Source organism: Pezoporus flaviventris, unplaced genomic scaffold (assembly GCF_033815535.1).
Source record: "Pezoporus flaviventris isolate CSIRO_AGI_PZ_B2104156 unplaced genomic scaffold, CSIRO_AGI_Pfla_v1 ptg000015l, whole genome shotgun sequence".
Classification (NCBI taxonomy): Eukaryota; Metazoa; Chordata; class Aves; order Psittaciformes; family Psittacidae; genus Pezoporus; species Pezoporus flaviventris.
In genome coordinates, this window is record NW_026892563.1 from 37475627 (window position 1) to 37501225 (window position 25599).

Consider the following 25599-nt stretch of genomic DNA (forward strand, 5'->3'; position numbering starts at 1 on the left):
GCTGCATCTATCCCCACTAACACCCAAGAACTTACTTAAAGGTTCAGTTGTTTCTGCAGGTGGAGTAATGGGGCAACCAGCTGGACGTAACTCTTCAGTATGTAAAGCAGAAGTTCCTTTTTGGCATGTGTTGTGTCCTAGATGAAACTCTCCCAAGCCTGGCTTCACATCTGTCACTAATGGGTGCACATCTGACATGCAGGGGTAAGGACAGTCTGGTATATAATGCTGTAAGGAAAGGGAAGCACTCTCATCAGGACTTTAGAAGTGCTGTGGAACAGTTATCCATAGACTCTTACCAGTCCTCTAAAACCAGAATCACAAGTACTAACAGCCTGGGTCTGGTCTACTACAGTCTGGCCCAGAGCATTAGAACCAGGGCCAGGAATTTCTCTCCCTCTGACTTAGCCACTGCATCTCCTTCCACATCTCTCCAAAGTAACATGCAACGCACAGCACCAAGACTTGTTTTGACACGGGATACTTCCACCATCCCACACCAGGGTGAGCTCAGCTCATGAAACACAGAAGCCTTTTGCAGTCAATGGAGTGTATTTATTGAGAGATCTCACCCCGACCATTATTCCTTCCCTCACACACAGGCAGTTTTTCCTCGGGCTGGAAAAAAAAGCAGCTTTCCTCAGCAAGTTTGTTATTTGGTGAAGGACTCCTGTGCCTTTACGAAGCCCACAAGAAGTTTAGGAATAGATCCAAGAACAAGTGTTTTTTCCGTGAGACTTGGTTCACATCCTTCCACTGGCCCATCCCAAACAAGGACGGTTCTGTGAATGTCCCAGCAAAACACAAGGATCGGTCCCATGGCTCCAGCCCTCACAAAAGGGAATTCCCAATCAATCAGACTGTGAAGAAAGACTCTCCTGTGTTACTGAAGTCCTCTTTCAAGCAAACAAGATCTGTTGCCATTTTCACATCCTGTGTGTTGCCCATCCTTATGAGACCTTGGGCTGCATGCTGAAGTCCACTGTGATGTTGATGTATAAAGGGTTATGTTCCACTGAGAGCAGTTTATATGAACAGGAGTTCAGTCCATCTGTCTTCCATGTTTTAGATACTTGACTTAGAAGCTTCATCCTGAGAAGAAAGAGGAGAAAATCTTCACTGACATGCACAGGAGAGGTGTTTTGAGCTCTTTTCCCACTACTAGTAAACTTGGAAGCAGAGCTACTGCTGTTCTGTACTGCTGGCAACATAAAATTATGCTTTTTCCTGTCTTCAGTATGGAAAAATCAGACATGAAAATGTCCATTTGGCCTAGAACAAAGCTCTTGGCCCCAGGTGCTTGGCCACATACTAAGAGGATGGAAAGTGGAACCCTGTTCCTGACTCACCTCTCTTCATTCTCCTCATTACCATGGTCTCGCTTGTGGAAGATCATTGTATACCTGGCTACCTCCGCAGGTGGCCTCATCACTCCCATCTTCTGCAGGTGAACCCTGGAAGAAGCAATAGTGCCATGAGCAAGGCCTCACCTAGAAACAAACTCCCAAGGAAAAGAGAAACAACATTTGGAGACTTCATCTCTTGTGGATGCCATGGAATCAAGCACAGAGAACAGCAGGAAACTCATCTACATTTCCTCCAACACCCATCTTGCCAGAGAAATGGGGCTGAGGGTTGTGTTTCTGGAGAACAGACCCAGCAGGGTGACAGATGGCCCTTTCTTTTGGTAGCAGGTAGCTACTACAGTAGGTCATGAAGAGCTTAAAGCACACACTGAAAACAGAGCACATTTAAAATAGTATAGTCTTGTCTAGTGTGTACTACCCTGTATTAGCCTGGGAGGGCTGTAGCAAGATCCCACATGCTTTGCAGCAAGTTCATCTCAACTCTTGCCATAAAACCTTTACACTTGATAGCTCTCCCCTTGAAAAGGGGAGAAAAAAAAACTACACCCAAAAAAGCTTCATTTTCTTTTTCACTAACTGGCACAGAGCTGCAAAACTTGTATTTGTCTACATGAAGAAAAAGTCCTGAGAATGCTGCCAGAAACCCTGAGTCCCACACATGGATTTAAGTGTTGGACATCAGGAACTCAATTGGAGCTGCTGTTGAGCTTTAACAGATCTTTGGAGCACAGGAGTTTTGCTCTGTCAGCAGAAGGGGTTAACTTCATGACTAGAATTAAGGAATAGCCCAGGTCTTTGCGGTCATGTCAGCAGCTGGGGGAGCAAGAGGAAACCAAGAATTGAAGAATCCTAGAATCAACTTGGTTGGAAAAGACCTTTAAGCTCATCCAGTCCAACCGTTCCCCAGCACTGCCAAGGCCACCACTAACTCATGGCACTGAGGGCCTCGTCTACACAGTGTATGAACACTTGCAGGGACAGTGACTCTAGCACTGCCCAGGGCAGCCTGTTCCAATGCCTGAGCACCCTCTGGGGAAGGAATTGTTCCTCAGCTCCAGTCTAAACCTGCCCTGGTGCAGCTTGAGGCCGTTTCCTCTTGTCCCATCACTTGTTCCTTGGGAGCAGAGATCAACCCCACCTCACTCCATTCTGTCAGGCAGCTGCAGAGCGATAAGGTCCCCCTGAGCCTTCTCTTCTCCAGACTAAACTCCCCAGGCCCCTCAGCCGTTCCCATCACATTTGTGCTCCAGGCCCTGCACCAGCTCCACTGCCCTTCTCTGGCCCCGCTCCAGCACCTCAGTGTCTATCTTGCAGTGAGGAGCCCAGAACTGAACACAAGATTCGAGGTGCAGCCTCACCACTGCCCAGCACAGGGGGACAATCACTGCCCTGGCCCTGCTTGTTATGCTACTGCTGATACAGGCCACAATGATGTTGGCTTCTTGGCTGCTTGGGCACAAGCTGCTCATGTTCAGCTCTGTCATTCAGTACCCCCAGGTCTTTTTCCATGAGCAGCTTTCCAGCCATTCCTCCCCAGGCTGGGAGCGGTGCATGGGGTTGTTGTGGCCGAAGAGCAGGACCTGGACCTTTGCCTTATTGAACCTCATACTATTAGCCACAGCCCATCTATCCAGCCTGTAAGAAACTGAGCCCCTGAGAGGTTTCCAATGACTTGATTGTAACAGTAAATTATCAAATAAATACAACAAATTATCTGAAAAATCTCCTTGTGATGCACAGCTTTGGAAAGGGCCCACAGGAGCCCATCACACTCAGAACAGCAGGACCTGAGAGCATTCAGGCCCCAGGTTCTTCAAGATACTGAAGGGGATGGTGCCATCTGCTGCCTTTGCTGGGAAAGGCTGCAGGATCCCTGCACAGCCACCCACCGGGACAGCGGCTCCTCATTCCCTACTAGAAAGCTGAGTGCTTTCTAGTAGCTTGCTTGCTTACACAAGCAAGCATCACATTTGATTCCAAACCCCTTGTAAACATGGTGGAGACCCTCAGTAAATCTTGCTGGTCTGCTGCTCACAGCAACATCTGAAACACCACCACCACCATCACCTTTGTTTGCACCTTAACTGGGACACTTCCTGCAAAGGTGGGGAATAAGATGGTACCAAGCCATCCCCTACCACTATAAAAGCCAGCTCCTAAGAGAAGTTGGTATCTCTAAATAGGAGTAGGGAGAAGAAAAAAAAAACCCAGCTGTGATTAAGAAGTGACAGAAACCCAGGCCTCCAGTAGTCCTTTTACATTTCCCGAGATACAGCTGCCTGATACAGAGGGAAACTTCCATTTGGAAGTTCCTAACTCTTAACACACTTGATTTCACCAGTGTAATCATTGAACATCACCAGAGAGATGAATTTATGTCCCTAAAATGTTTGGTTTAAGCAAATGAAAAGGATAAACACTGAAGAACAATGTAGGTTTAAGCTACAAATAGATGTGCTCTGCCAGCAGAGCTTAGGGGGTTGTTTATTCCTTTTGGGTTTGTGTTCTGTTTGCCCCCCTCCCCTTCCTTCACTAACAGCAAAGCAGGATTAGAGGTTTCCTTCTAAGCAAAGGGCAAAAGATCACCAGAAAAATTAGGTCGAGTCCTTTGTGCCATTCAACTTCTCAAACTGACAGGTTTCTCCTACTTTGAAAGGCCCATTTGCAAAACTGGATTTCACAAGAACAAAAGGCACATGCAGATAGATGCAGTCTTTCTAAAATTCAAGCTATTCACTGTGTTAACTAGAATCAACACCACCCACATACAAACTAAGCTGTGCTTGGAGTAAATCGTGGTAGTCAATGAATGCAAAAAACCCAATCCCACCAAACCAAAGCCCTCCCACACTCTTACAAAGCATTGGAACTGAATACATTTGTGTCTCTTCGGCAAATCACCCTCCAGACTTCAATCTTCCTACTTCTGTTATAACCAATATCCAAGTGACAATGCAAATCCCGTCTAGCTGTGACAACACCAAACCAACCCAACCAAAAAGAACCCCAACCCAAAACCTAACAAACCCTGCACCCAACCAGAAATACTTGTCAGGAAGAGGACGAGGTCTCTGGCAAAGAGGAAACTGTGCACAGAACAGCATCCTGCAGCCCACTGTTTGGAACTGAGAGCTCCTGTCATGTTTTGCCTTTGGGGGCCAGTTGGGAAGTTACATCCATTTCTATTTTTTTAGGCATCATTTCTCTCTAGGTTTTTATTTCACAGAATGGTTTGGGTTGGAAAGAACCTTAAGTTCCAACCCCTGCCATGGGCAGGGACACCTCACACTAGACCATGGACAGGCTCTGTCCAACCTGCCCTTAAAACACTGCCAGGAATGGAGCATTACCACTTCTCTGGGCAGCCTGTGCCAGTGTGTCACCACTCTCACAGTAAAGAACTTCTGCCTTATATCTAACTTGAATTTTCTTACATGATTGACTTCTTACCTGATTCGAAGGTCATCATCTTCTCCACCCCAGCCCCAGTAGTTGTTAGAGAATCCATTCACCTTGGCAAACTGTTCCCTTGTTAGAGCAGTTACACCTCCAAAATAGCCAGTGTACCGTAACCTAGAAGTACACAAGAGGAGAGAATGAAGAATTAAAAGTCAAATTCTACCAACAACAAAAACCTCACCCTGAAACTCTGAATTGTCTTCTGAAACTCTGGCTTTAGATGCGTCTTTCACAGAGTTGAGGGCGCACAAACCCATGAGGTTGCTCTGGTTGTCTTCCTCTTTTCACAAGAGGATGGTGATTTTCTCTAGGCCTGGAAGATTAAACTCTCCAACTGAGAGAACAATTCCTTCTTCAACAGTTTCTCTCTTCACACAATTCCACTTGCCAGGCAAACAGCACTTCACCTCAAGGACTTCCATGAGTACAAAAGGAACAAAGTCACACACTCACATAGCAGAAGCTCTGCAATAATGACAGAAGCCACTGACCACGTTGGAGCTGAAGCTGAGAAACCTGGAATGAAACCAGATCACAGCACAGGTACACATGCCCTGGGATACTGCAGGAACAACTCCAAGGTAAGGTACAGTGCGAGATGCTAAGTAACCTATTGTAATGGTGCTCAGCTCTAAAAGAGATTCAGTTCTGACTTCTACCTTCTTTGTCCTGGGAACTGCAGCTGCTCTAAAAGATATTTACATACCATGTTTATCTTCTTACACCATTTTGCTACTTGCTGTTTATGATACCCTCCCCTTTCTGGGCCCTTAAGGTGAGCAGTACAACACAGCCCCTACTACACTGCCACTGCCAGGGGTGATGTGCGCATGGCTGCAGGTTGAATTTGGATTGCTAGATGGATGTGAATACAAAGAGGTGAACAAAGTGCCAGGGCCAGAAAATACCCATGATGGCAATTTATATGCCAGGCAAGGAGAGGTGTGATGCTTACTCCTATTTCTAATTTAAACACACACACACGAAACAACAAAGAAACCAAACCAAGACCAAACTCAGAAACCAAACTCAGACCAATTTTGTTGGCTGATTTGTGCTCCTGTCATAGCATCAAAAGAGAACTGCAGAGGTTAAGGGGCCTCTGGATATGAAGCAGTCCAACCCCTCTGCTCAGAGCAGGGTCTCCTACAGCAAGTCACTGAAGACCAGGTCCATTCAGGTTCTGAGCATCTCCAAGGATGGAGACTCCACAACCTCTCTGGGCAGCCTCTTCTAGTATGTGACCACCTTTAAAATTTTAGTATAGAAGCCTTCCTTTCTGAAGCATCTAAACCTGTAGTTTGTGTAACTAAACATAAGGTACTGACTCTCCAAAGCTGCCAAGATTACCACACACTGCATCACCATAGATGATGCACCCACATTCCTGCCCAGGATGTTGTGTGTTAATGCAGAACATGTACAACTTCCACACATCTAAGTGACATCTCTCAGTATGCTCACCTCAACCTAAGCAAAACACTGAGGTCACCCAAATGGGTTTTCAACCCCAGGTCTCAGCTCAGTTCAGGATCTGAATTCCTTCAGATGTACCCAGGAATTCCTTTGGAAATACAGTGCTGTTATGCCCACTTCATGGATGTGAACAGAGGCAGTGACACAGAAAAGAAAGTATGAATCAAACTCAAACCAGCAGTACCCCAATGAATACTGGTGCAGAGTATTCACAACAACATTTTGTCTGTACCCTTTAAAGACAAAGCTTAAACCTTTATACTCTTCAAAGTACTCTTTTAAGTACTCTTTAAAAACGAAGCCTGTAACTACTAACAGTTCCTTTCCAAAAGCAGCAGAAACCTGAGGAAATCTATAGCAAGAGGATCCTGCAGTAAAAGCAAGAATCCATCTGCTTAACTAAGCAGAACACTTGCGGTAAAACTGAGGCACAGAAGGTTAAGTAAAGCACCTCAAGCTTTGTGCCATGTTATCAGCCTGGATTCTACATGCCTGTGCATTACCCAAAGCAGTGTTTCTGTTGCTTTGGTGCACTGACCATTCCATAGCCCTCAGCATTCTGTCTGCAAGGCAGAGTGCTCCAAAAGCCTGTCACAAGCCTAGTTCAGTCATTTAGTGCTCCAGTTTGCACTAAATGACTGAGAAGTGAATGGTATTCTGCATAAGAATTTGCACACCCCACCTCTCTCTCATATATTTAAGAAAGGAAACCCACAAGTGAAGCAGAGCTTTGCTTCAAAGCACACAGAGATCGGCTTCTGAAAAGCCCACCTGGAGTTAATATTGAGATGACATGACATAGGAGGCAAATCTTAAAAGAAACAAGTTCAATGGAAATACTCTGGTCATTAAACTCACCAGACTTGGGAGCCTTTTCTTCTCTGAAGTAGACTGAACCTGACTTTTCACATCACGCTGACATTTAGGGGACCCATTGCAAACCCAGACTGATCCTGTATGAGACACTGCCCAGCCATGTCATTAAATACAACCCTATCCCTGGGCATATTCTCATACTTGAGCTCTCCACATCAGATGTTCCCTCTTCAACAGCAAAAGGCAAGTGGCAAGTTTTTCTATAGCAAGATCACACCCTCAAACCAGAGGACCAGGGAACTGCAAATGTATTTCTAGCATTGACAGGTCTCTGCACAACCTCTGGCATGTTGCTTTCTTCTTGGAACACCGTTTACCTCACCCCAGAAACCAGAAGGATTACAATGATCACCTGTACAGGTAACCATGGAGCTGATTTAAGAGATGCCCATACAGTTCTATTTTGCCAAGGGCACTCCAGAGAGATGAAGTGTTACCACCAGAAACCTGGTGTCAGGAAAAGGGGTAGATACAGCACAGAGCTCCAACAGAAGAGGAACATTAACAGTTACATGGCATTTCCCAACTGGTATTTTTTCCATATTCCTGGTTTCCTACCTGTATCCAGTATTGTTCCTGCCAACTACAAAGTGCTTTGGTCCGGGGCCACACGTGTAAATGTTAAAGTCATTTTCTGGCACCAGATCCACATCATGGAAAATGAAACAGTCCCAGTTAGCTTCTTTTAGGGCCTCTAGGTATCCTACATTCAGCAGCTTAGCACGATTAAATTTGGTGCTGCCAGCCTGTGGAAGAGAAGGGAGAAAACCTCTGAAGAAGGTGTCAAACCTTTAGAACCAGAACTGCTCACAGATATTTGTTCTGATCATATAATTCACAGCTGCATCTTCCAGCCAGTAACCACACACAGAGCTGGCCCATAGCACTGGCTACAGCACCACAGAGGCCAGTGACACAGAGAGCTTCTTCCATCTCTGCTTGTCATGAACAAACAGAGCCAGGGCCAGGAGAGTCTGTGGTTTTCTGGGCACCAGGAATATGCATCCTGGATGACACAATCTCACTACTATTGCTGTTCCCATCCCAGAGTTCTGGATGCATGTAGGTACATACATAGCATAACATACAGGTAACAGTAACAGCTTAGAAATGACAAAGAGGTACCAGTAAACAGCTTAGAAACTGGTGCCCTATACAGTGTGTCAGCAAAGGTTATAGAAGGTGTTTAAAAAAGCCAAACCCAAAGCACATTACTCCCATTCTCATGAGTTTATCCACATCAGAGCACCTGCCACAGATGATTTATGCTTGTTCTGCAGTTCAGAGGACAGCAATGCCTGAAGAATTCACTGTATTTCCTCAGCTCACACAGTAGGTGGCAGACTAGAAAATAAAAAGCAGGTCTCTTCATTTTTAACTCCCATCTAGAACCTCACTGTTATGCTGCACAAGGATTCCCCCTAGCATGGGGCTTCACTTGACTTTTACTAGCCTTGTTGTACAGGCTGGGTAAGTTGGGGCTGTTCAGCCTGGAGAAGCTGTGTGGAGACCTCAGAGCAGCTTCCAGTATCTGAAGGGGGCTACAAGGATGCTGGAGAGGGACTCTTCATTAGGGACTGTAGTGATAGGACAAGGGGTGATGGGTTCAAACTGAAATAGGGGAAGTTCAGGATGGGTATAATGAAGAAGTTCTTATAAGGAAGAAGTTTACTGTAAGGGTGGTAAGGCAATAGAAAAGGTTGCCCAGAAAAGTGGTAAATGATCCATCCCTGGCAGTGTTCAAGGCCAGGTTGCTCAAAGCCTTGGGTGACATGGTCTAGTGGGAGGCACCCCTGCCCATGGCAGGGGGTTGGAACTGGGTGATCCCAATGTTCTTTCCACCCCTAACTATGATTCTATGATTTTCTAGAGCTGGGAACTCAGTGTACTCAAAAGATAAAAAGCAATTTTCAAGAGAAAGGGGTCATTTGCTAGAAGGTGCCTGGACTGGGAGAGGCACAGTGAAAGATGAGATAGAATCTGGCCTCCCCAGGCTGAGAGAAAGTTAACTGGAGGGAAAATAGTTGTATACAAAGCATGGTTTACTGTTCTATAAGGTAATGTTTTGCTCTGAAGCAGCAATTTGCTCACCATCACTAACAGCCATCTGCTCTTTGAACAAAGAGTTATGGGATTTACGGCTCCATACCTGCAATGAGGGAAATGCAGCCCAATGCCCACTCCAAGAAATTAAGAGAGGGATCATCACTTGCTTCCATTCTGAGTCAGGGAAGGAATTTTCCAAGAAAAAATGAGATAAAATTCCCTAAAATATATGAGGTCAAATTTCTGCGTGAGGGGTTTTTGAGTGTTTGGTTGGTTGTTTTAAAGAGTCCTGTATATGAAAGCATCCATCAGAGAATCTTCTCCTGATGATGGAAACAGACTATTGAATGACCAGAACAATTCAGATGACTGGCAAAGAACATGCAGAGAACTTCACTTGTCTTTGTATCAAGAGCAGGTGAAGCGCAGACCATCTGGTCCAGTTGTGTCTCCCCTCCCTTTGCCCACTTCCTGTGCAAAGGCAGCCAAACACCAGCTACAACAACTGTCCAGGAAGGGAGTTTTACATGTTAGACCTCATGCTGAGCAAATAGCAAAGTTTACTCTCATCTTTTATTGAGAAAAGAATTGTCTTCCTTTGTTTCTATGGGAGGAGAACACCAACCACAAGACAAACTTAAGTTGGGCAATAAATTACTCGCCCTTCATGGATTATAAACTCACATTTTTTCCAGCACTCCACTCACCTGTGCACACATTTATGCAAAGCAACGTGATGTTCAAGATGTTACCATTATCTCATAATGAGAGCTGGAGTATGCCCTTCAATTGCTCAGAGAGAGAAATACAGAAGACCCATTTCTTAATCTTCCTCCCAAGTCAACTCTGTGTATTTTAATAGTTAAATCCTGGTTTTAACTATGTCTTTCCTCAAAAGATACTTAAAACAGCTAATGACATCACAAATGGAAAGTGAAAATGGATTTGCCATCAAAGAGCTGTGTCAGACCCACTTTTCAGTTTTGGGTGTTTCTACCTACATGGAAAAGGGAAGCCAAAGCTTCAAATCTTCAAAGTAAAAAACTCTGACAGAACAAGTCCAGACTTGACACTACTGCTCACATCAGACAGAACTTTCATAGTCTTCTACTTCTTTATGCTAATATGCCATCAGCTGTTCTCCACCTCAGAGATTTCAGGAGATAAAGAATCAGGTTGGATGGGGCTTGGATCAACCTGATCTAGTGAAAAGTGTCCCTGCCCATGGCAAAGGGCTGGAACTGGATGAGCTTTAGGGTCCCTTCCAACCCAAACTATTCTATGATTCTCCTAACTTGGTTGACAGCTGGAGTGAGCCATTATACATATGATTACACACTAAGGCTGAAAAAAGCCTCAATTTCTCGACTCTATGGGCCACATGACAACTTTAAACAAGGGAGGACCAGTCTATTCAGACAAAGCATATAACCTGCCATGACTTCTGCTGCTGTTCTCCTGTGCCACTGAGCAGAATTGTAGGCTTTCACCTCGAATGCACTGCCTCATGCTTGCTGACTGACTCTTTGAACAGAAGGGAAGAGAAACTCTATTGATTTATCACCTTTTTCTCATGCTGTCTGCAAAATCTGTTTAGATTCAAGGCAGAACATATAAATAAATGAGAGCAACAGAAAGCAAACAATGAAAGATCAAAAAAAAAGTCAACATATTACATAAGAGAAATCTGTATCTTAGATGAAAATCAACATAGCACAAATCTGCATATGCAAATTTTAGCTGTTGACTCAGCAAACTAGGAAGAATGCAAAGAAATTAATAAAGCTCTCAGGAACCAACTGCTTTCTCATGAGTACTTCTGCCCACAGCCCTTACTGAGCAAGTAAAGCACCTGAAAGCAGTAGCTGTCATGTCTGGTTTGAGCTGGCAGAAGTGAGTACAACACACAGCTTACTAAACATGACAGCCAGCAAGCAGATGGGAGAGTAAAGCTGGATACAAACTGAGGCCTTCGATCCAAACGACTCCAAATGAAAAGACAGAAAACATGTCAGCATAGTTACTACATGTATGCTGCAGGAGAAGTGAGCTGCATTAGTAACGGGAAAGATGCTAACCTTGAATGATAAGTTAGGAATAGTAAGTTACTCAGACTGAGAAATGGACACCAGTTGAAAACACTGTTAATTCTTTCCAGCTTTGCTAACAGCAGCTGAGATCCTGCAGTGGTACCAGCAATGGCCACATGCACCACTGCATCCCTCAGCAGGTGCTGGAAACAGACTTGGAGGACTGGTGTTAGCCAGCAAGCGTCTCCTTGGCCTGCAGAGCATCACCCCCAAGCACCAAACACACCTCAGCCTCACCTGGTGAATAACATAGATGCCATAGTCCAGCTGCTGCCTCTGCAGGAAGGGGTGGAGGTGCTCCAAGAGGTACAGCAGATGTTTCTCTCGGTTGCGGTGTGGGATGATGATGGCCACATGGTGCTGTGCTGCGCACTCTGGAGGGTGGTACCGGCCCTTGGCTACCTGAGGGTTCTCCTTTTGCACTTCTTCTAGTGTGAGAGATGCTTTGAAGGTGAGTTTGCTGGCACCAACTGCAAGAGAAGCACAAGAAGCTTTCCCCAGTTATTTCTGACTGTAGCTAGTCCAGGCATCTAACTCTGTAACAGCATAAGAAACCCAGGATCAAGCCCCAGTTGGTTTCCCTCACTTTCCAAGAGAAAAGTAGCACTACAAGGATATTATGCAGGCAGTGGAGGAGAGAGCATCAAGTGTCTAGTTGCTTAAATTGATTAAAAGTGATGGTAAAAAAATCATAATCAAAAAAAAAATCAAAAGAAGTTCGTATGGCAGGAGAATTGGCTCAAAATGGCTGCCAGGGCAAAGCAGAGGAGGAGGAAGTGGAAAGAGACATAGGACTGTGGCCATGAGAAGCCATCTCTACTTAAAGCATGAACAAAACCATTACAGGCTTAAGGTAAGATAAAACATACCAAGGCTTCGTCTAGCCAGATTTTCATCACTTCTCTTGCACTGAGCTACCATTTCATCCCCTTTGGGCTCAGCAAACCCACTGAAGAGAACAACACAGGTCACTCTGATGGCTAGAGCTGCAGTGCTTTCACTTAAGCAAACACATCTTTGGGGCAGGGAAGGGGGTGTGCAGTGAGACAGCAGCTTTTTTGGACTACAACAGGGAAGAGTGAAGAATCCAGCTTCCCAAACAAATCCCTAATCAGGTCCACAAAAAGAAGAGGAAAGCAGCAGTGACATGATAGTGCAGAGCAGAAGCCTGGTGCTGCCCGCAATACCAAGACCAAAAGAAACAGCTGTTGGGAAGATAAACACTGTAGCCATGAACACCCTGCTTCCTCCTTTCCCTACCCTTTTATTGCTGAGGATGGGAAATGGTATGGTCATGTCATATGGAATATCCCTTGGTCAGTTGAGCTCAGCTATCCTGCTGTGTCCACTCCCAACCTCTTGCCCACCAACAACCTACCAAATACTAGGAGGCCAAGACAGAGACAAGCTTCAACATCATGCAGACATGGTTCAGCAGGAGCCAAGTCACTGGTGCGTTACCAAAGCTGTTTGAGCCACAAATGCAAACCACCACACCATATGGGCTGCTGTCCCAGCCAGACCCAGCACGTAAGTCACTTCCTCACCCAGAAGTGCTTACTGGGACTGGCTGTGTTGTATTTGTTTCACAGGAAAAGTGTGCAACTGTAAAAAGCTAGGAAGAAAACCAATCAGGAATTGTAAAGCAGGTATAACTTGTTAGAAAAGGCAGGAAAGCAGGATCACTTACTGAGGTACGGAGACAGAGCTGGGCACTCATCCTGAAGTGATTTTACTGTAGGAACTTCTGTAACAGATTCCATCTTCTCTTCCTTTTGACTGTCCTTCAGGCTAGTCACCTTCCTGAAATCCTCCACCATGATCTTAGCTTTAGGCATTTCCTGTCTGGAGTCCACATAGTAATTGACTGTGGCCCATAGCACCATCAAACACAAAGTGACAAGCACCAACACTTTGAACTTATAGAAGAGGTGGAAGATATACAAGCTCAAGGCCATAATTCGTCCTGATCCACTAGCTGCCGCCTCTGCTCTGACGCCAAGGCAGCCTGCTAAGCAGCCGCAGGGGGGGATGAAACCAAAGGTCCCAAGAAGGATGTCACAGTAGAGGAGCAAAGCTGGAGGTAAGTAGGGCTGCCACACTTGTTGCAGTTTTGCAATTCATGGAGCCCTGGTGCTGTTTGCTCTTCAAATGTCAGGAAGCAGGACTTAACCTGGACAAAAAACGAGGCAGGAGTTAGTTTCTGCCTCTCTCCACTGCTGTGCCTTAAGGAAAACAGCTTATGACCAAACATGAAAGGAATAGCAAGTATGAACTACTGATCAGATACAAAGACACCGAGCTCAGCCACAAACCAGCTGCATGATTTTAGGCAAATCACCTTCCTGCTTTGTTCTCCACTCCCAACTTCTCTTTCATTTTCCTTCCAGAACAGAAAGTGCAGCTACTACCCCATGTTATGTCTGAGTACAGTGCCTGGCAATACACAGGCTTCAGTGCTTCTGCTCCTACGAAACTTATCAACAGCTGTAAGGTAAGAGATTCTGCTGGTTATGAGTTAGCTCCCCCCACCCAAAATGAAAAACACATGAATTCTCTCCAGAACTCATCTGGTTTCTTCTGAAAGAGAGTATTATTGATGCTCCATCACCCTGCACCATGCAGTGTGCATCCTACAATATCTGACTGGCATCAGAAGCTCTGTATCTGCTGCCTGCCAGTGGCTCTTTGCCCAGTGTTCCCCTCTCACATGCTGCTGCAGGAGGCAAATCTGCTACTGTTCAAGGGAAAGGTTCAGTTTTGCAGTGTTAGGTCTGTGAGGATCCAATCCTTTGCTCTGCTTCCTACAGTCTTTCAAGAGCTCCATTTTCCTCCAGTGCACATTATAAAGTTACCATGCAAATACTTTTGTCTACTAACAGCTCATAGCAGAGAAAGAATGACATTTTAATAGAAGAGAGCTTTGATATAGAGAACACCCAAGAAAACTGCCACGTGTAAGAAGATGAAGGACTGAGGCTAAGTGAAGCATGGCAGTGATTAAAGCCAATGCACACAAAACAGGCTGGATCAAAGAGAAGAAACACCAAAACATGGACAGTTATTTTATAACAGCTTTCAACATATACACGAGATACCCAGACAGAAGGAATACAGTAACTGTACATTCCCACTACTTTAGTCCAGGTGTCTTCTGGAAAAGCCTGTTGATTCACAGGGATGGATGTGGGAGCCAGGCCTAGGACTGACAAGATGAACTAATCAATGTACTGCCCAGACTTCTTGGGGTTCACTGAGAATGGGCAGCTGCTGTTCCTCCTGCAGGCACTACACAGAGGGTATAACCTGCTCTCTCCATCCACATGCAAGGCACAGCACTGCCCTAAGGGAGGGACAGAACAGTTTTCAGTGACCTTATCACCAGCAGTGAAGGGTCTCCACATCCACTTCAATCACAAGGAAGAAAGCTTGGTGCCACCTCCCCTAAATCCTTTCCTCCCAGTGCTGCTTTACAGCCTGGTGGTCCTTAGCATCTAATTGTACAGTGACATCACTCCAGTCTTTAGGCTCTGCTCCCAGTTACCATGATCAGTCAAAGATTACCCACAGTCACCTCACAGCGACATCATGCAGAGGGAACTCACCCACAACTCATGGGTGCATTCCATCATGGTCCATAAAGCTACATATGTCCATTTCACTCAAGTATTCCCTGACTGCTTAAGTGATCCTCTTCCACCAACAGTACATCTTCCTTACTCCAGCCTTTCCCCCTCGTCTCTGACACCTGGGATTCCTGTATTCCAGCCTCAGTAGTAAAAACTAGGCAAAAAAAAGGCATTTGGTAGTTTAGCCTTCTCCATGTCCTGCACAATCAAGTCCCTTATCTCACTGAGCAATAGGCCCACATTTTAGTTTGTCTTCCTTTTGTTACCTGTATATTTAGAGAAGCCCTTCTTGCCATCTTTAAATCATACCTGATATACTGGGGTTAAGAAAAAGATCACTCAGTGAGACATTAAAACGCAAGCAAACCGTAGTTCAATCCAAACTTCAATACTAAACACATCTTGCTACACACAATAACCTCCAACATGCCAGAAATGTCATTCTTCTACTGCACTTCATAACTCAGGGTGAGTAGCTCTCAAACATGGGTGGGAAAACACCTATGGTGCAACTGAATTCTTTTCATAGTTCTCTAACTTGACCCTAGCTCTATCTGACCATTATCACAGGTATCAAGAAACTTTCACAGGAACAGAAAGAGCAACTGTTCTTCTGGAAGAAGTTCTCAGTGAAGCATAACCAAAGCTAGTTTAGAAAGTCACACCTGACTAGAAGGGCACACAGTTAAAAACATCATGGTACCCATTTCTAAAACCAGGAAATGGATTTGAACTAAAAAAAAAAAAAAACAACAAAAAAAATAAAATAAAAAAAAAAAACAAAAACTCCCCAGTTATCCAGTGAAGAAATGAGAAAGGTCTCCATCTCTATGCAGACACTGCAAACACACTTCCACACATATCCATCAGGGACTGTAGCAGTAGGACAAGGTGTGGTGGGTTCAAACTAAAATAGGGGAAGTTCAGGATGGATATAAGGAAGAAGTCCTTCACTGTGATGGTGGTGAGGCACTGGAACAGGTTGCTCAGAGAAGTGGCAAATGCTCCATCCCTGACAGTGTTCAAGGCCAGGTTGGACAGAGCCTTGGGTGACCCCTGGTCTAGTGTGAGGAATCCCAGCCCATGGCAGGGGGCTGAAACTGGATAATCTTAAGGTCCTTTCCAACCCAAACCATCTATGATTCTATGATCATAGTGAGGCACATAAATACTGCATGATCTGTGTTCCCCAGCATCACATCTATACCATCACCTTGTCTCTGAGCTCTGCAGTTTGCCTGCAAACACAAGGTCTGTAGCCTGCTGGGTTTTTTGAAGCATATGCCAATCCCTGCTTGCTTGCTCCGAAGTTCCTAACACTGTTCAGAACAGGCTACCTGCAGGAACTGATCAGACATGCAGTGCTCCGATTCCTTTATGAACAGGGTGTTCAGCTCTGATCCTTGAGCCTGTTTGCATGAACATAAAGCCTTAACTTGCCCCAAAATAGTCAGCAAGGCTCCAGCATGGACAAGGCATCTTTCAAAACAAAGCAGGAACATTAGAACCCCATCCATTTTCATTCAGAAATACACATACACTGGAGTATGACATGCTGTTCAAGCACAGAGCAAGTGAGTAACATACATACAAGCTGCGTCCCCACATAAGGGCCTGCAGGGTCAAGGCAGCCATTTGTTTAGCAGCCTGACTGAAGCCACTGGCAGAGATACACAGAAATTGTAGCCTGAAGGTTGTTCCTTCTGATCTAAGCCAAATTCATAGGTAGACAAAGACACTATCAGCAGGAAGATCGATTACTGGTAGCCCTGAGCCAGATGGTAGTGAAGGAAAGTAACCTCATGAACAGGATTTGGTATGGAACTGGAGTAGGTAAAAAGTCATTATTTTCCAAACACTTACTTCCCCCTGATATGTCTTTAGATATAAATTGATGACTATGCTAAAGCCTAGATTCACATGATCACTTATGGAGAAAAGTTACTTGTAACAGTATAAATAATCAGTGAGAACACACTGCCTACATGTTACTTTTCATGTCCTTTCATTTAAATCAATTCAGCCTCAGGAAAGCTCCAGAGAGATCCTGTCATTTGCTGCATGGAAACTTAACTTTGAACTTACACAAACTATCTTCTGACTCTACCTGTTCCATACTGCCCAGTAAGGACAGGTTTCTTATGTAGGATTTTCAGAAACCCTTCAACTTCTTTCAGCTCACAGAGTAATTCCACAGACAGAAGAACAGGTTCAGCAGCACGAAGGATTCATTTCAACCTAACTTTTAAAACTTTCCTAAGTTCAAGCAGGAAATGAAGCATGAAAGAGTTTCTTGGCACTGCCTTTATCAGATCTGTATTATTAGTTAGCATTTTATCTCTGCAGACTATTAGTTAGTATTTCATCTAGACCAAAATCAAAGCAGCAATGGGTTAGCTCTGCTGTAACTTTTCATGCTGCTCCAAATCTTCTTCATTAAATCCCCCAAGAAAGAATTGAGTTCTTTATAACTGACAAGGCAGAAAGCATCAAAGGTACAGCATCAGCTTATCAGCTTTTCTATGCAAGAGAGTTCAAGCTCTCAAGTTTCACATAAGGCAAAACTTGCTCCTTTCACAGGCATTTCCTTCTTTTCAGTAGATTAGATTTGTAGTAGAGCATGAAGCTAATAGTTTTTAACACCTCTTTTATATAACACTTATAATCCTATTACCTCTTTCTATTAAAAATGCCACTAAATGCACTGAGAAATGGTGAATTCATGGGCTAAGCAGAACAAAAAGAAGCAACCCAACCCTCAGACAAATACCCTTTCCACTTCTCAAGATTTCAAGCCAAATAAAGCAAGCACATTAAACCACTTACTGCTGCTGCCACATTCCTCCCTCCTGCAGAGCAGTCAATCCAAGTAGTATGGAGAGCGCTATGCGAGTGCAGACACACTTCATGCAGGAAACCCCACACCATAAAGAGATTTCTGTTACCTCTCACATGCTGCAGGAAAGAGTCAGCACAAAACTGGCAAGATGACAAATAAAAAGAGCCAATACATCCTGCTTTTCTCCAGCTCCAAGAGGAGGGGGGCATGTGGGACGGTGCAGGTCCCAGCAGCCCAGCATGGCAGCCAGCTCACTCCTTTCCCCCTAGCACAGAAAGGCCAGAGTGAGCGCACTACAATGTATCTGGACTGCACTGTGCCAGAAGCAGGGCTGCACACAAAGAGTCACTATAACAAACCACAGGCCAAAAGCCTTTGCTCCTAGAAGGAACAATTTGTATTGCAACAATTTGTATTTCAGCCCTTTTGCTATCTGTTCTTAATGTTAAGAGACGCCCTTCTTACACACATCAAGCTGCCCACCCTCTTGTCCATACTTGTGAAGCCCAGGCACTCTTCTCTGTAAGCACTCAGCCAATACCACCACAGACAGAAGTGTATACTTTAAGCCTAGCTTACTGACCAGTTTTTTCACAATATGTAAGTTATTATTACAAGGTTGTCCCTTCCCTGGTGCTTCTCCCACCACTGCCCCACAACACTCCTCTAGCAAACGGGCAGGATGGAAACAACAGAGGTGTCTCTTTGCCATCTTGCCAGTCCAGAGCAATCAGGGCAGCATCAGTGCAATGTTTATTGTGCTGGCTAAGATCTGATCTGGCATGCATCTACCAGGAAGAGCTTTGCTGCCAACCTACCCAAGTCTCCTCCCCTGTATTAACTTGACAAAACACAGTTCCTTCAGTTGCATCCACGTTTGAGGAATTTCTGAGCACACCTCTAGCAGGTAAAGGGTGAGATTTTCTCATGCTTTCAGTCAACATACAGATAATCACAAAGACACAGAAAGGATGAGACCTGAGTACAAACAGGGTACACAGCTAAGAATGATTGTATTAGAGGTGGGGAGAAAAAGGATAGGCACAGCCTCATGACGTGTGTTGATCTCCTGTAACTCAAGCTTGTTTGAGCTCTGTGTGTGATATGTACATTTTGAGCAGGTAGATATTTCAAAGCTTCCCCATTAAGCCTCCTCTATGCCACAAAGGTCTTACTTATTACTAGGATGGCACAAGAGTTTTGGGAAAAATTTCTTGTTTCAGACACCTAGTAGTGCAGAACAAACCTTTAGGACTCCTTTATGTTTCAACTGGTCAGACGCATAAAGTCAGACCACCCTGGCTCTCAACTCTCACTGTCTCTTCTTCGTCTCTGCTCCAGTCCCCAAACTATCCTTTCTCTGCACTGCAGTGGCTCCCATGCAAACATGGGTTAGCCAGATCAGTAGGCAAGCAGTGAATCTAGCAACCTTCTGTAAGCCTCCATCTAACCTTCCCAACTGAAGACCTGGTACCAGCAGCAAAGGAGTAGCTCAGCTTTCAGTTGAATAGGAACAGTTGTTTTAGAAGAATGATAATATCCATTTCCAGGCAATAAGTGGTAACATTCCACAAGCTGTCTCAAGCCAGACAATTTTAAAGAAGAAGTATATGAGTTCAAAAGAAACAGACCAAGGTGCATTTGTGATTAGAATAACAGCCACTGCCTACTAAAACATTCCAGCTGTGTGGAGAATACAAGCAGACGTGGTAGCTCCACACTCTTTTCTTGCTATTTATGAATTGATAACTGCTTGGTACACAGTGTCAAGGAACAGAAGAATTGGCAGCTCCAACTCCTGAATCACAAACTGAAGAAGATAAAGAATACACAACACACCAGGAAAAAAACTGTCACGGTTTAACCCCAGAGGACAACTAAACACCACACAGCTGCTCGCTCAGCAAGATGGGGCAGAGAACAGGAAGAGGAAAAGTGAGGAAACTCACAGGTTGAGATGATGACAGTTTAATGGGACAGAAAAGGAAGGAAATAATGATAACAGTAATGATAATAATTAGAATATACAAACCAAGCAGTGCAATTGCTCACCACTCACCAACCAATGGCTAGCATCCCAAAAGCAGGAGCCCTCAGCCAGCTTTCCCATCAGCTTCTCTACTTAGCATGGCATCATATAGTTTGGAGTATCCCTTTGGCCTGCTTGGGTCAGCTGTCCTGGCTGTGTCCCTTCCCAACGCTTTGTACCCCTCCAGCCTTCTCACTGGCAGGGTATGAGAAGCAGAGAAGTCCTTGACTTAATATAAACACTAGCTGAAAACCACCAGTGTGTTACCAACATTATTCTCATACTACATCCAAAACACAGCTCTGTGCCAGCCATGTACGGGAAAGGAAAGTGACTCTATCCCAGCCCAAACAGGATAATAAACTACATATTTATCTTACATATTGTCTCTGTGTTTGTGGGCATCAGGGAAAAAGTGATTGGAACAGATGTAAACGAGGAAAGGCTTAGCAGGCAAACACAGCAAATCCATTTCATACAAAAGGAACATCCTAGCAGAAAAGCACTGAAAGAAGACTCTGCACACACGTGTAACTGACATGCAGGACAGGTTAAGAAAACAGGAGTGTCTCAGTATCAAACCTATCCCTAACAGGGATGCCACTATTGTTCTACCCAACATTACCCCAGATGAGGAGTGGTATTCCCCTGTTCCAACCTGCTTTGGTTTATGATCAAAGAGCTGAACAACTTGCTCCACAGGGAACACACAGGAAAAAAGAAGCAGCCCCTGAGCACTAGTGTGTGTGAAGTCCGTTGTCCATCCAATGTGTGCTGCTGGTTTTCTGGCTGCCACTCTCTCAAATATTAGACAGTGAATATATGGCTTCTTTTAACATTCCCAGACAATTTGCTGAGCAAGCAGAAGACACTTTACCATAGTCATGTTTCACTTATCAAAACAGAGGCTCAACTCTTGGTAAATACTCAGCACCTAAAACTTCACATTAAGATTTCTGAGATTACCAAAGGAAAAGGTTATGTTTTCTCTATTAAGCACATAGAGAGCCTTTGCTGCAAATGGCCCAATATCATTACCAAGCACAGGCCAACTGAGTGGGTGCTGTTTTCACTTTTCTAAGATGTACTGAACTCTGATTTTATACTAGGAAATGCAATCTAAGGTCTCCAGGCCAAGAAACACATTTATGAATGGCCTCTCTTGTTACACAACTACAGCTGAGCCATTGACCTCACTGTAAAGGACACAGCACTGTCAGACTCGGTGCAAAGAGATGGATCAAGGCATACCGCAAACAGAACTGGCACAGCCTGGAACCCCCTGACTACTTACCATGGCAATACTTTTTAAAGAAATTAAGCACATTTTAAAACACCTTCCCCCCAAAGTCAGTGGAATAGCCTGAAAAAGCACACAGTAAAACAGGTTTGTGTGAACACAGGAATCTCATGTGGATGGAAAGCTAGACAGGGGAAGTTCAGGTTAGATGAGGAAAAAGTTCTTTACTGTGAGAGTGATGAGGCACTGGAACAGGTTGCCCAGAGAAGTTGTGAATGCTCCATTCCTGCCAGTGCTCAAGGCCAGGCTGGACGGAGCCTTGGGCAACATGGTTTAAGCGTGAGATGTCCCTACCATGGCAGGGGTGCTGGAACTGCATGACCTTAAGGTCCTTTCCAACCCAAACCATTCTGTGATTCAACTCTGCAATACCCTACCTTTTTCTGGCAGCTGTCCCCTTGCTGGAGTGGCACGTGTCAGTATGGATGCCACATGTCAGAGACCTTGCCACTGCACAAAAAAACCTCAATGCATTTCTGGCCAAATCCCTCCCTCACCTCTGTCCTGCACAAAAAAAAAGCTAACATCTGAGAAACACACTGTATTACAACAGTGTAGATTCTTACTTCACCTTTAAGTACTTCACACTATGCTTTTTAAACCAAAGTGGTAACCACAGACAGCTAAAGCAATAAAGGAAGAAGCTGATGTAAAAAGTACTGTGGCTACTTAACACATTTATGAATTTCATTTTACAAATACCTATGACTAAAGCTGTGAAAAAAAAAGAAAACATAAGATGTACATGTATTATGAAAGCATAGCTAAGAACAGAATCCCATTCTTGGTTTTTCATGAACGTACTTCAGCATGAGAACTGCCAAGAAATTCCTGCTGAAGCTTCCTTTGGCATGAACAGATTTTACTTTATGATTATTTCTTGTAGTCTTATCTCAGTAAGGGTTGCAAACCATCAGTGCCTACTGCAAAGACAAGTATCAAGAAGCTGTGTAGATGACATGACTTTGTGAAGCTATTAAATGCACAGGGCGTTTTCCATCTTAAGAGACAATTTACACCTATGCTGATTTTCAAACAATCTGCATATAGATTTTTATGCAGGAGAAAGTTTTCAAGCATACATTTTAAGCCCTCTAACTCACATCCTTTGGAAGCATTATGTCCTAGAACAGCATCTGAGAGAATTCAGAACTGCTCCAACACTTCCACTTCAAGCTTACACCAAACAATTGTAATCAGCGTCTTGTGGAAGTAGTTCTAAAAGCATACCCCTGAGAATCAGGATACTATTAAACTTTTTGGACAAGCAGCTCATCAAGATTCCAGGCAGAAGGAGACAGTGCATCACTCATCCTCACACTCAGTTACTAACCTCTTTTCCTCATCTCACCAGATCTTGTCTGGAGAACTAAAAGGTGAGATGTGATGTGGACTCCTCCCGTCCTACACCCTCGGGGTTAAAGAGCTCCCATCCCTCTACAACCTTCCTCCTCCTCACCCAAACAGCAGCAGGTTCTACCTCTCTCCAGGAACAAAACAGAAGATCAAGGGGATGATACTTAACTCAGAAGCAGAGTAGGGGAAAGCAGCTCCTTTCCCTTCACTTCTCATCCCTGTGCAGGTATTACCCCTCCCTACCTCATCTGTGCATAAAATCAGCTTCAAGAGTACAGAAGCCAACTACAGGACTGAGAGAGACGTAAGATCAGTGATGCAGATGCCCCACTAACACTGGATACAAAACTTATACTATTATATATAATTGTGAACATTTAGAATCATTGTGATATCAGTTTAAAAGGATTACCTGAAGTATAATATGCGATATCTCCATGCCATAAGTCACTGCCTGACAAAAAAAGTATTACCCAGTTGTTGCTCTCGGCAGCAGTACTGCTTTAAGGACAACAAGATGACACAAAACAGGCTGTAAAGCATGTTACTTGTACATATGCAACAGGAGGAAAAAAAAACAAACTGAGGCAGAATGCTTATAAAACTCCCTAAATATGTCAAAAACTATAAAGTAAAAAAGGCATGGAAGCTCCCTCCCATTGTTTTACAGTATTTTAAAGGTCACAGTTATGCACAGCACAAAACCCACAACCTCTCAAGTATAAAAATGTCTTTTTATGTCTTTATTTTAAGTCACACAGCTCTGTTGCACACCTGTGGGCTGACTTCTGGACTATGTATTTGCCTAAACAAATTTTTGCATCAGAAACTGAATTTTTGCATCAGAACAGGCAGTCATTCCAGCAGGCTTCAGAATCTGCAAGCATACCTTCAACCCAGCAAAACCCAACTGTCCCCAACCCATTCCTGCAAATTAAATTTAGGATCATAGAACAAAATACAGAAATCAAGCATCCCTCAACTTCTATTTTTAACTATGTATTACTTAAAAGAATGTGGCAACTTAAACTGCAGAAAAAAGAAAAACCCTTCCAAAGCTGAAGGAACAAGTAAAGTATTTGTGAAAATGAAATACAGCTGTTGGCAAAATGAGAAGGAAATACCCCAGAACATCAAACCCAAGATCAAACATCCTTAAAGAAAGTGCTTCTCAAGAAAGCTCACTGACAGTAACATTATCTTGGATGAAAAGTGATCTACTTCAGTGTTAAAGAAGCATTATGCAAGTTGAACAGCAACAGAGAATAATATAAAACCCCAAAGGTGTGGTTTTCAGTGTTCTAAATTTAATCAGAATGTTTGTAACTAACAATGGAAGATTTATAGAATCATCACCCGTTACCGAGAAAAACTAAATCTTCGAAGAGCATGTCGCATAACCATCAACCTTACTGATAAAAAGTGCAAATATTTAAAGGCTATCAGCAGATACTAGAGTTTTGCCTTTGTTTAGTTTTTTTCATGTTAGCCATGTCAATGACATCAAACTTTCACTCTCCTATTTTCTCATCCCCTCTGTTGAAAACTGAGCTCTACTAAACTGATTCAGGTGTCCCTTGGGAACTTGGCTGCTCATAAGCTTTAGTTATAATGGAAAGAACATCACATTACATCCATCCTCCTGCTTTATAATCTCTAAGCCCAATACAGTAAGGCCACACCTTGAATACCAGGTTCAGTTCTGGGCTCCTCACTACAAGACAGGCATTGAGGTGCTGGAGTGGGTAGAAGAGAGAAGGCAACGGAGCTGGTGTAGGGTCTGGAGCACAAGTGTGATGAGGAATGGCTGAGGGACCTGATGGGTTTAGTCTGGAGAACAGAAAGCTCGGGGGGACCTTATCGCTCTCTACAGTTACCTGACAGGAGGATGGAGTGAGGTGGGGTCAGTCTCTTCTCCCAAGGAACAAGTGACAGGACAATAGGAAATGGCCTCAAGCTGCACCAGGGCAGGTTTAGGCTGGAGATTACAAAAAATTCCTTCCCCAAAGGGTGCTCAAGCATTGGAACAGGCTGCCCTGGGCAGTGCTGCAGTCACCATCCCTGGAAGCATTCACACACCGTGTAGACGAGGCTCTCGGTGCCACAGGTTAGTGGTGGCCCTGGCAGTGCTGGGGAACGGTTGGACTGGATAAGCTTAAAGCTCTTTTCCAACCAAGCATTATCCTACAATTCTATGATTCTACTTCCACCTAACATACAATTTTCAGATATGCAATTGCTCCTCATCATACCAGTGACACTACAACAACATTAAGCACCAGCAGACTTACCTTCAAGAACACATCCCCGGGTGCCGCCTCTGATGTTCGCGAGCGATCCCCACTGAGGAATTCCCTGTACTCTCCCTCAGATGCGCCGCGGGAGCCGACCCAATGTCTCCTCCACGTAGCAAATGCTAACCCCCCTCCGCTCTTTAAACCGGAACCCGACCGGAAACCGGTTATCCCACCACACACATCCACCTCCTCACCCTTCCCTCCGCGGCTGGCCCCGGTCCCACCGCACCCCGCCTTTAGGAGCATCTCCCCCTCACCTTATTAACCACGTCTCGTACTCAGAGGCCCCCTGCGCGACCGGCTCCCGGGACAGCGCTGACGGACACCTCAGCCCGCTCCCAGCGCGACCCCGCGCAGGCGCCGAAGGCTGAGGGGAGGGGAGAAGATGAGGGCGGAATTGAGGGGAGGAATTGAGAGGAAGAATGGAGGAGAGGCGTCGGGTGGTTCTTTCGCGGAGGGAGCGGGAAAGGGATAATGTGCTGCAGGCGGCCCTTACTCACCGGTCTCTGAAATACGAACTCACTCCTCTAAACGAGATAACGAGGTTTTATTGAGGGACAAAGTCAGTAAAGCAAAAGCAACAGCGCTGGGCGCATGCCTGGAGCCAGAGGCGCCACTGATTAGTATTTGTTACAGGTTTATAGACTTATACATATTCATAATTCCCGCGTATAGGCGGGGAATATTCTAACTAGTTCCAGGAACTTATTTATGTGTTTATGACAGGTCTCACTTCGCACCCTGGCTGCACCGCTGTGACCCCCCCCCCCCCCCCCTCAACACTGCCTCTGATCACAGAGCGCGGGGATAGAGCGGCCGCCTGCCGCCACAAAGA

General features: G+C 44.7%; 2 protein-coding genes across 3 annotated transcripts in view; one reads left to right on the forward strand and one right to left on the reverse strand.

Moving 5' to 3' along the window:
- Positions 1 to 739: 739 nt before the first annotated feature.
- On the reverse strand, positions 740 to 24869 carry B4GALT4 (beta-1,4-galactosyltransferase 4). Of its 2 annotated transcripts, none has more exons than XM_061454121.1 (7): positions 24747 to 24869; positions 13005 to 13487; positions 11552 to 11784; positions 7737 to 7924; positions 4818 to 4940; positions 1350 to 1454; positions 740 to 1092 (listed from the first exon to the last, which is right to left on the reverse strand). In XM_061454121.1, exons 2-7 carry the CDS (start codon positions 13270 to 13272, stop codon positions 951 to 953), a joined length of 1059 nt encoding a protein of 352 aa, XP_061310105.1. In that variant the 5' UTR covers positions 13273 to 13487; positions 24747 to 24869; the 3' UTR covers positions 740 to 950. The 2 variants fall into 2 exon arrangements, with proteins under 2 accessions (XP_061310105.1, XP_061310104.1); XM_061454120.1 differs by lacking the exon at positions 24747 to 24869 and adding an exon at positions 17770 to 17871.
- TMEM39A (transmembrane protein 39A) overlaps positions 4947 to 25599 on the forward strand; it is a 48106-nt gene continuing 27453 nt past the window's right edge. Inside the window, exon 1 of the mRNA XM_061454117.1 lies at positions 4947 to 5407. The gene's annotated coding sequence lies outside the window, so the exon portion shown is untranslated. The remainder of the gene's footprint in view (positions 5408 to 25599) is intronic.

Bases quoted from the DNA above. Each gene is read 5' to 3' on its own strand.
- B4GALT4 (XM_061454121.1), bottom strand. From the start codon at position 13,272: ATGGCCTTGAGCTTGTATATCTTCCACCTCTTCTATAAGTTCAAAGTG. The intron at 7,925-11,551 runs GTGAGGCTGAGG...TCTCTTCCACAG, and splicing joins GCATCTATGTTATTCACCAG to GCTGGCAGCACCAAATTTAA. The intron at 4,941-7,736 runs GTAGGAAACCAG...GTGTACTTCTAG, and splicing joins AGGAACAATACTGGATACAG to GTTACGGTACACTGGCTATT.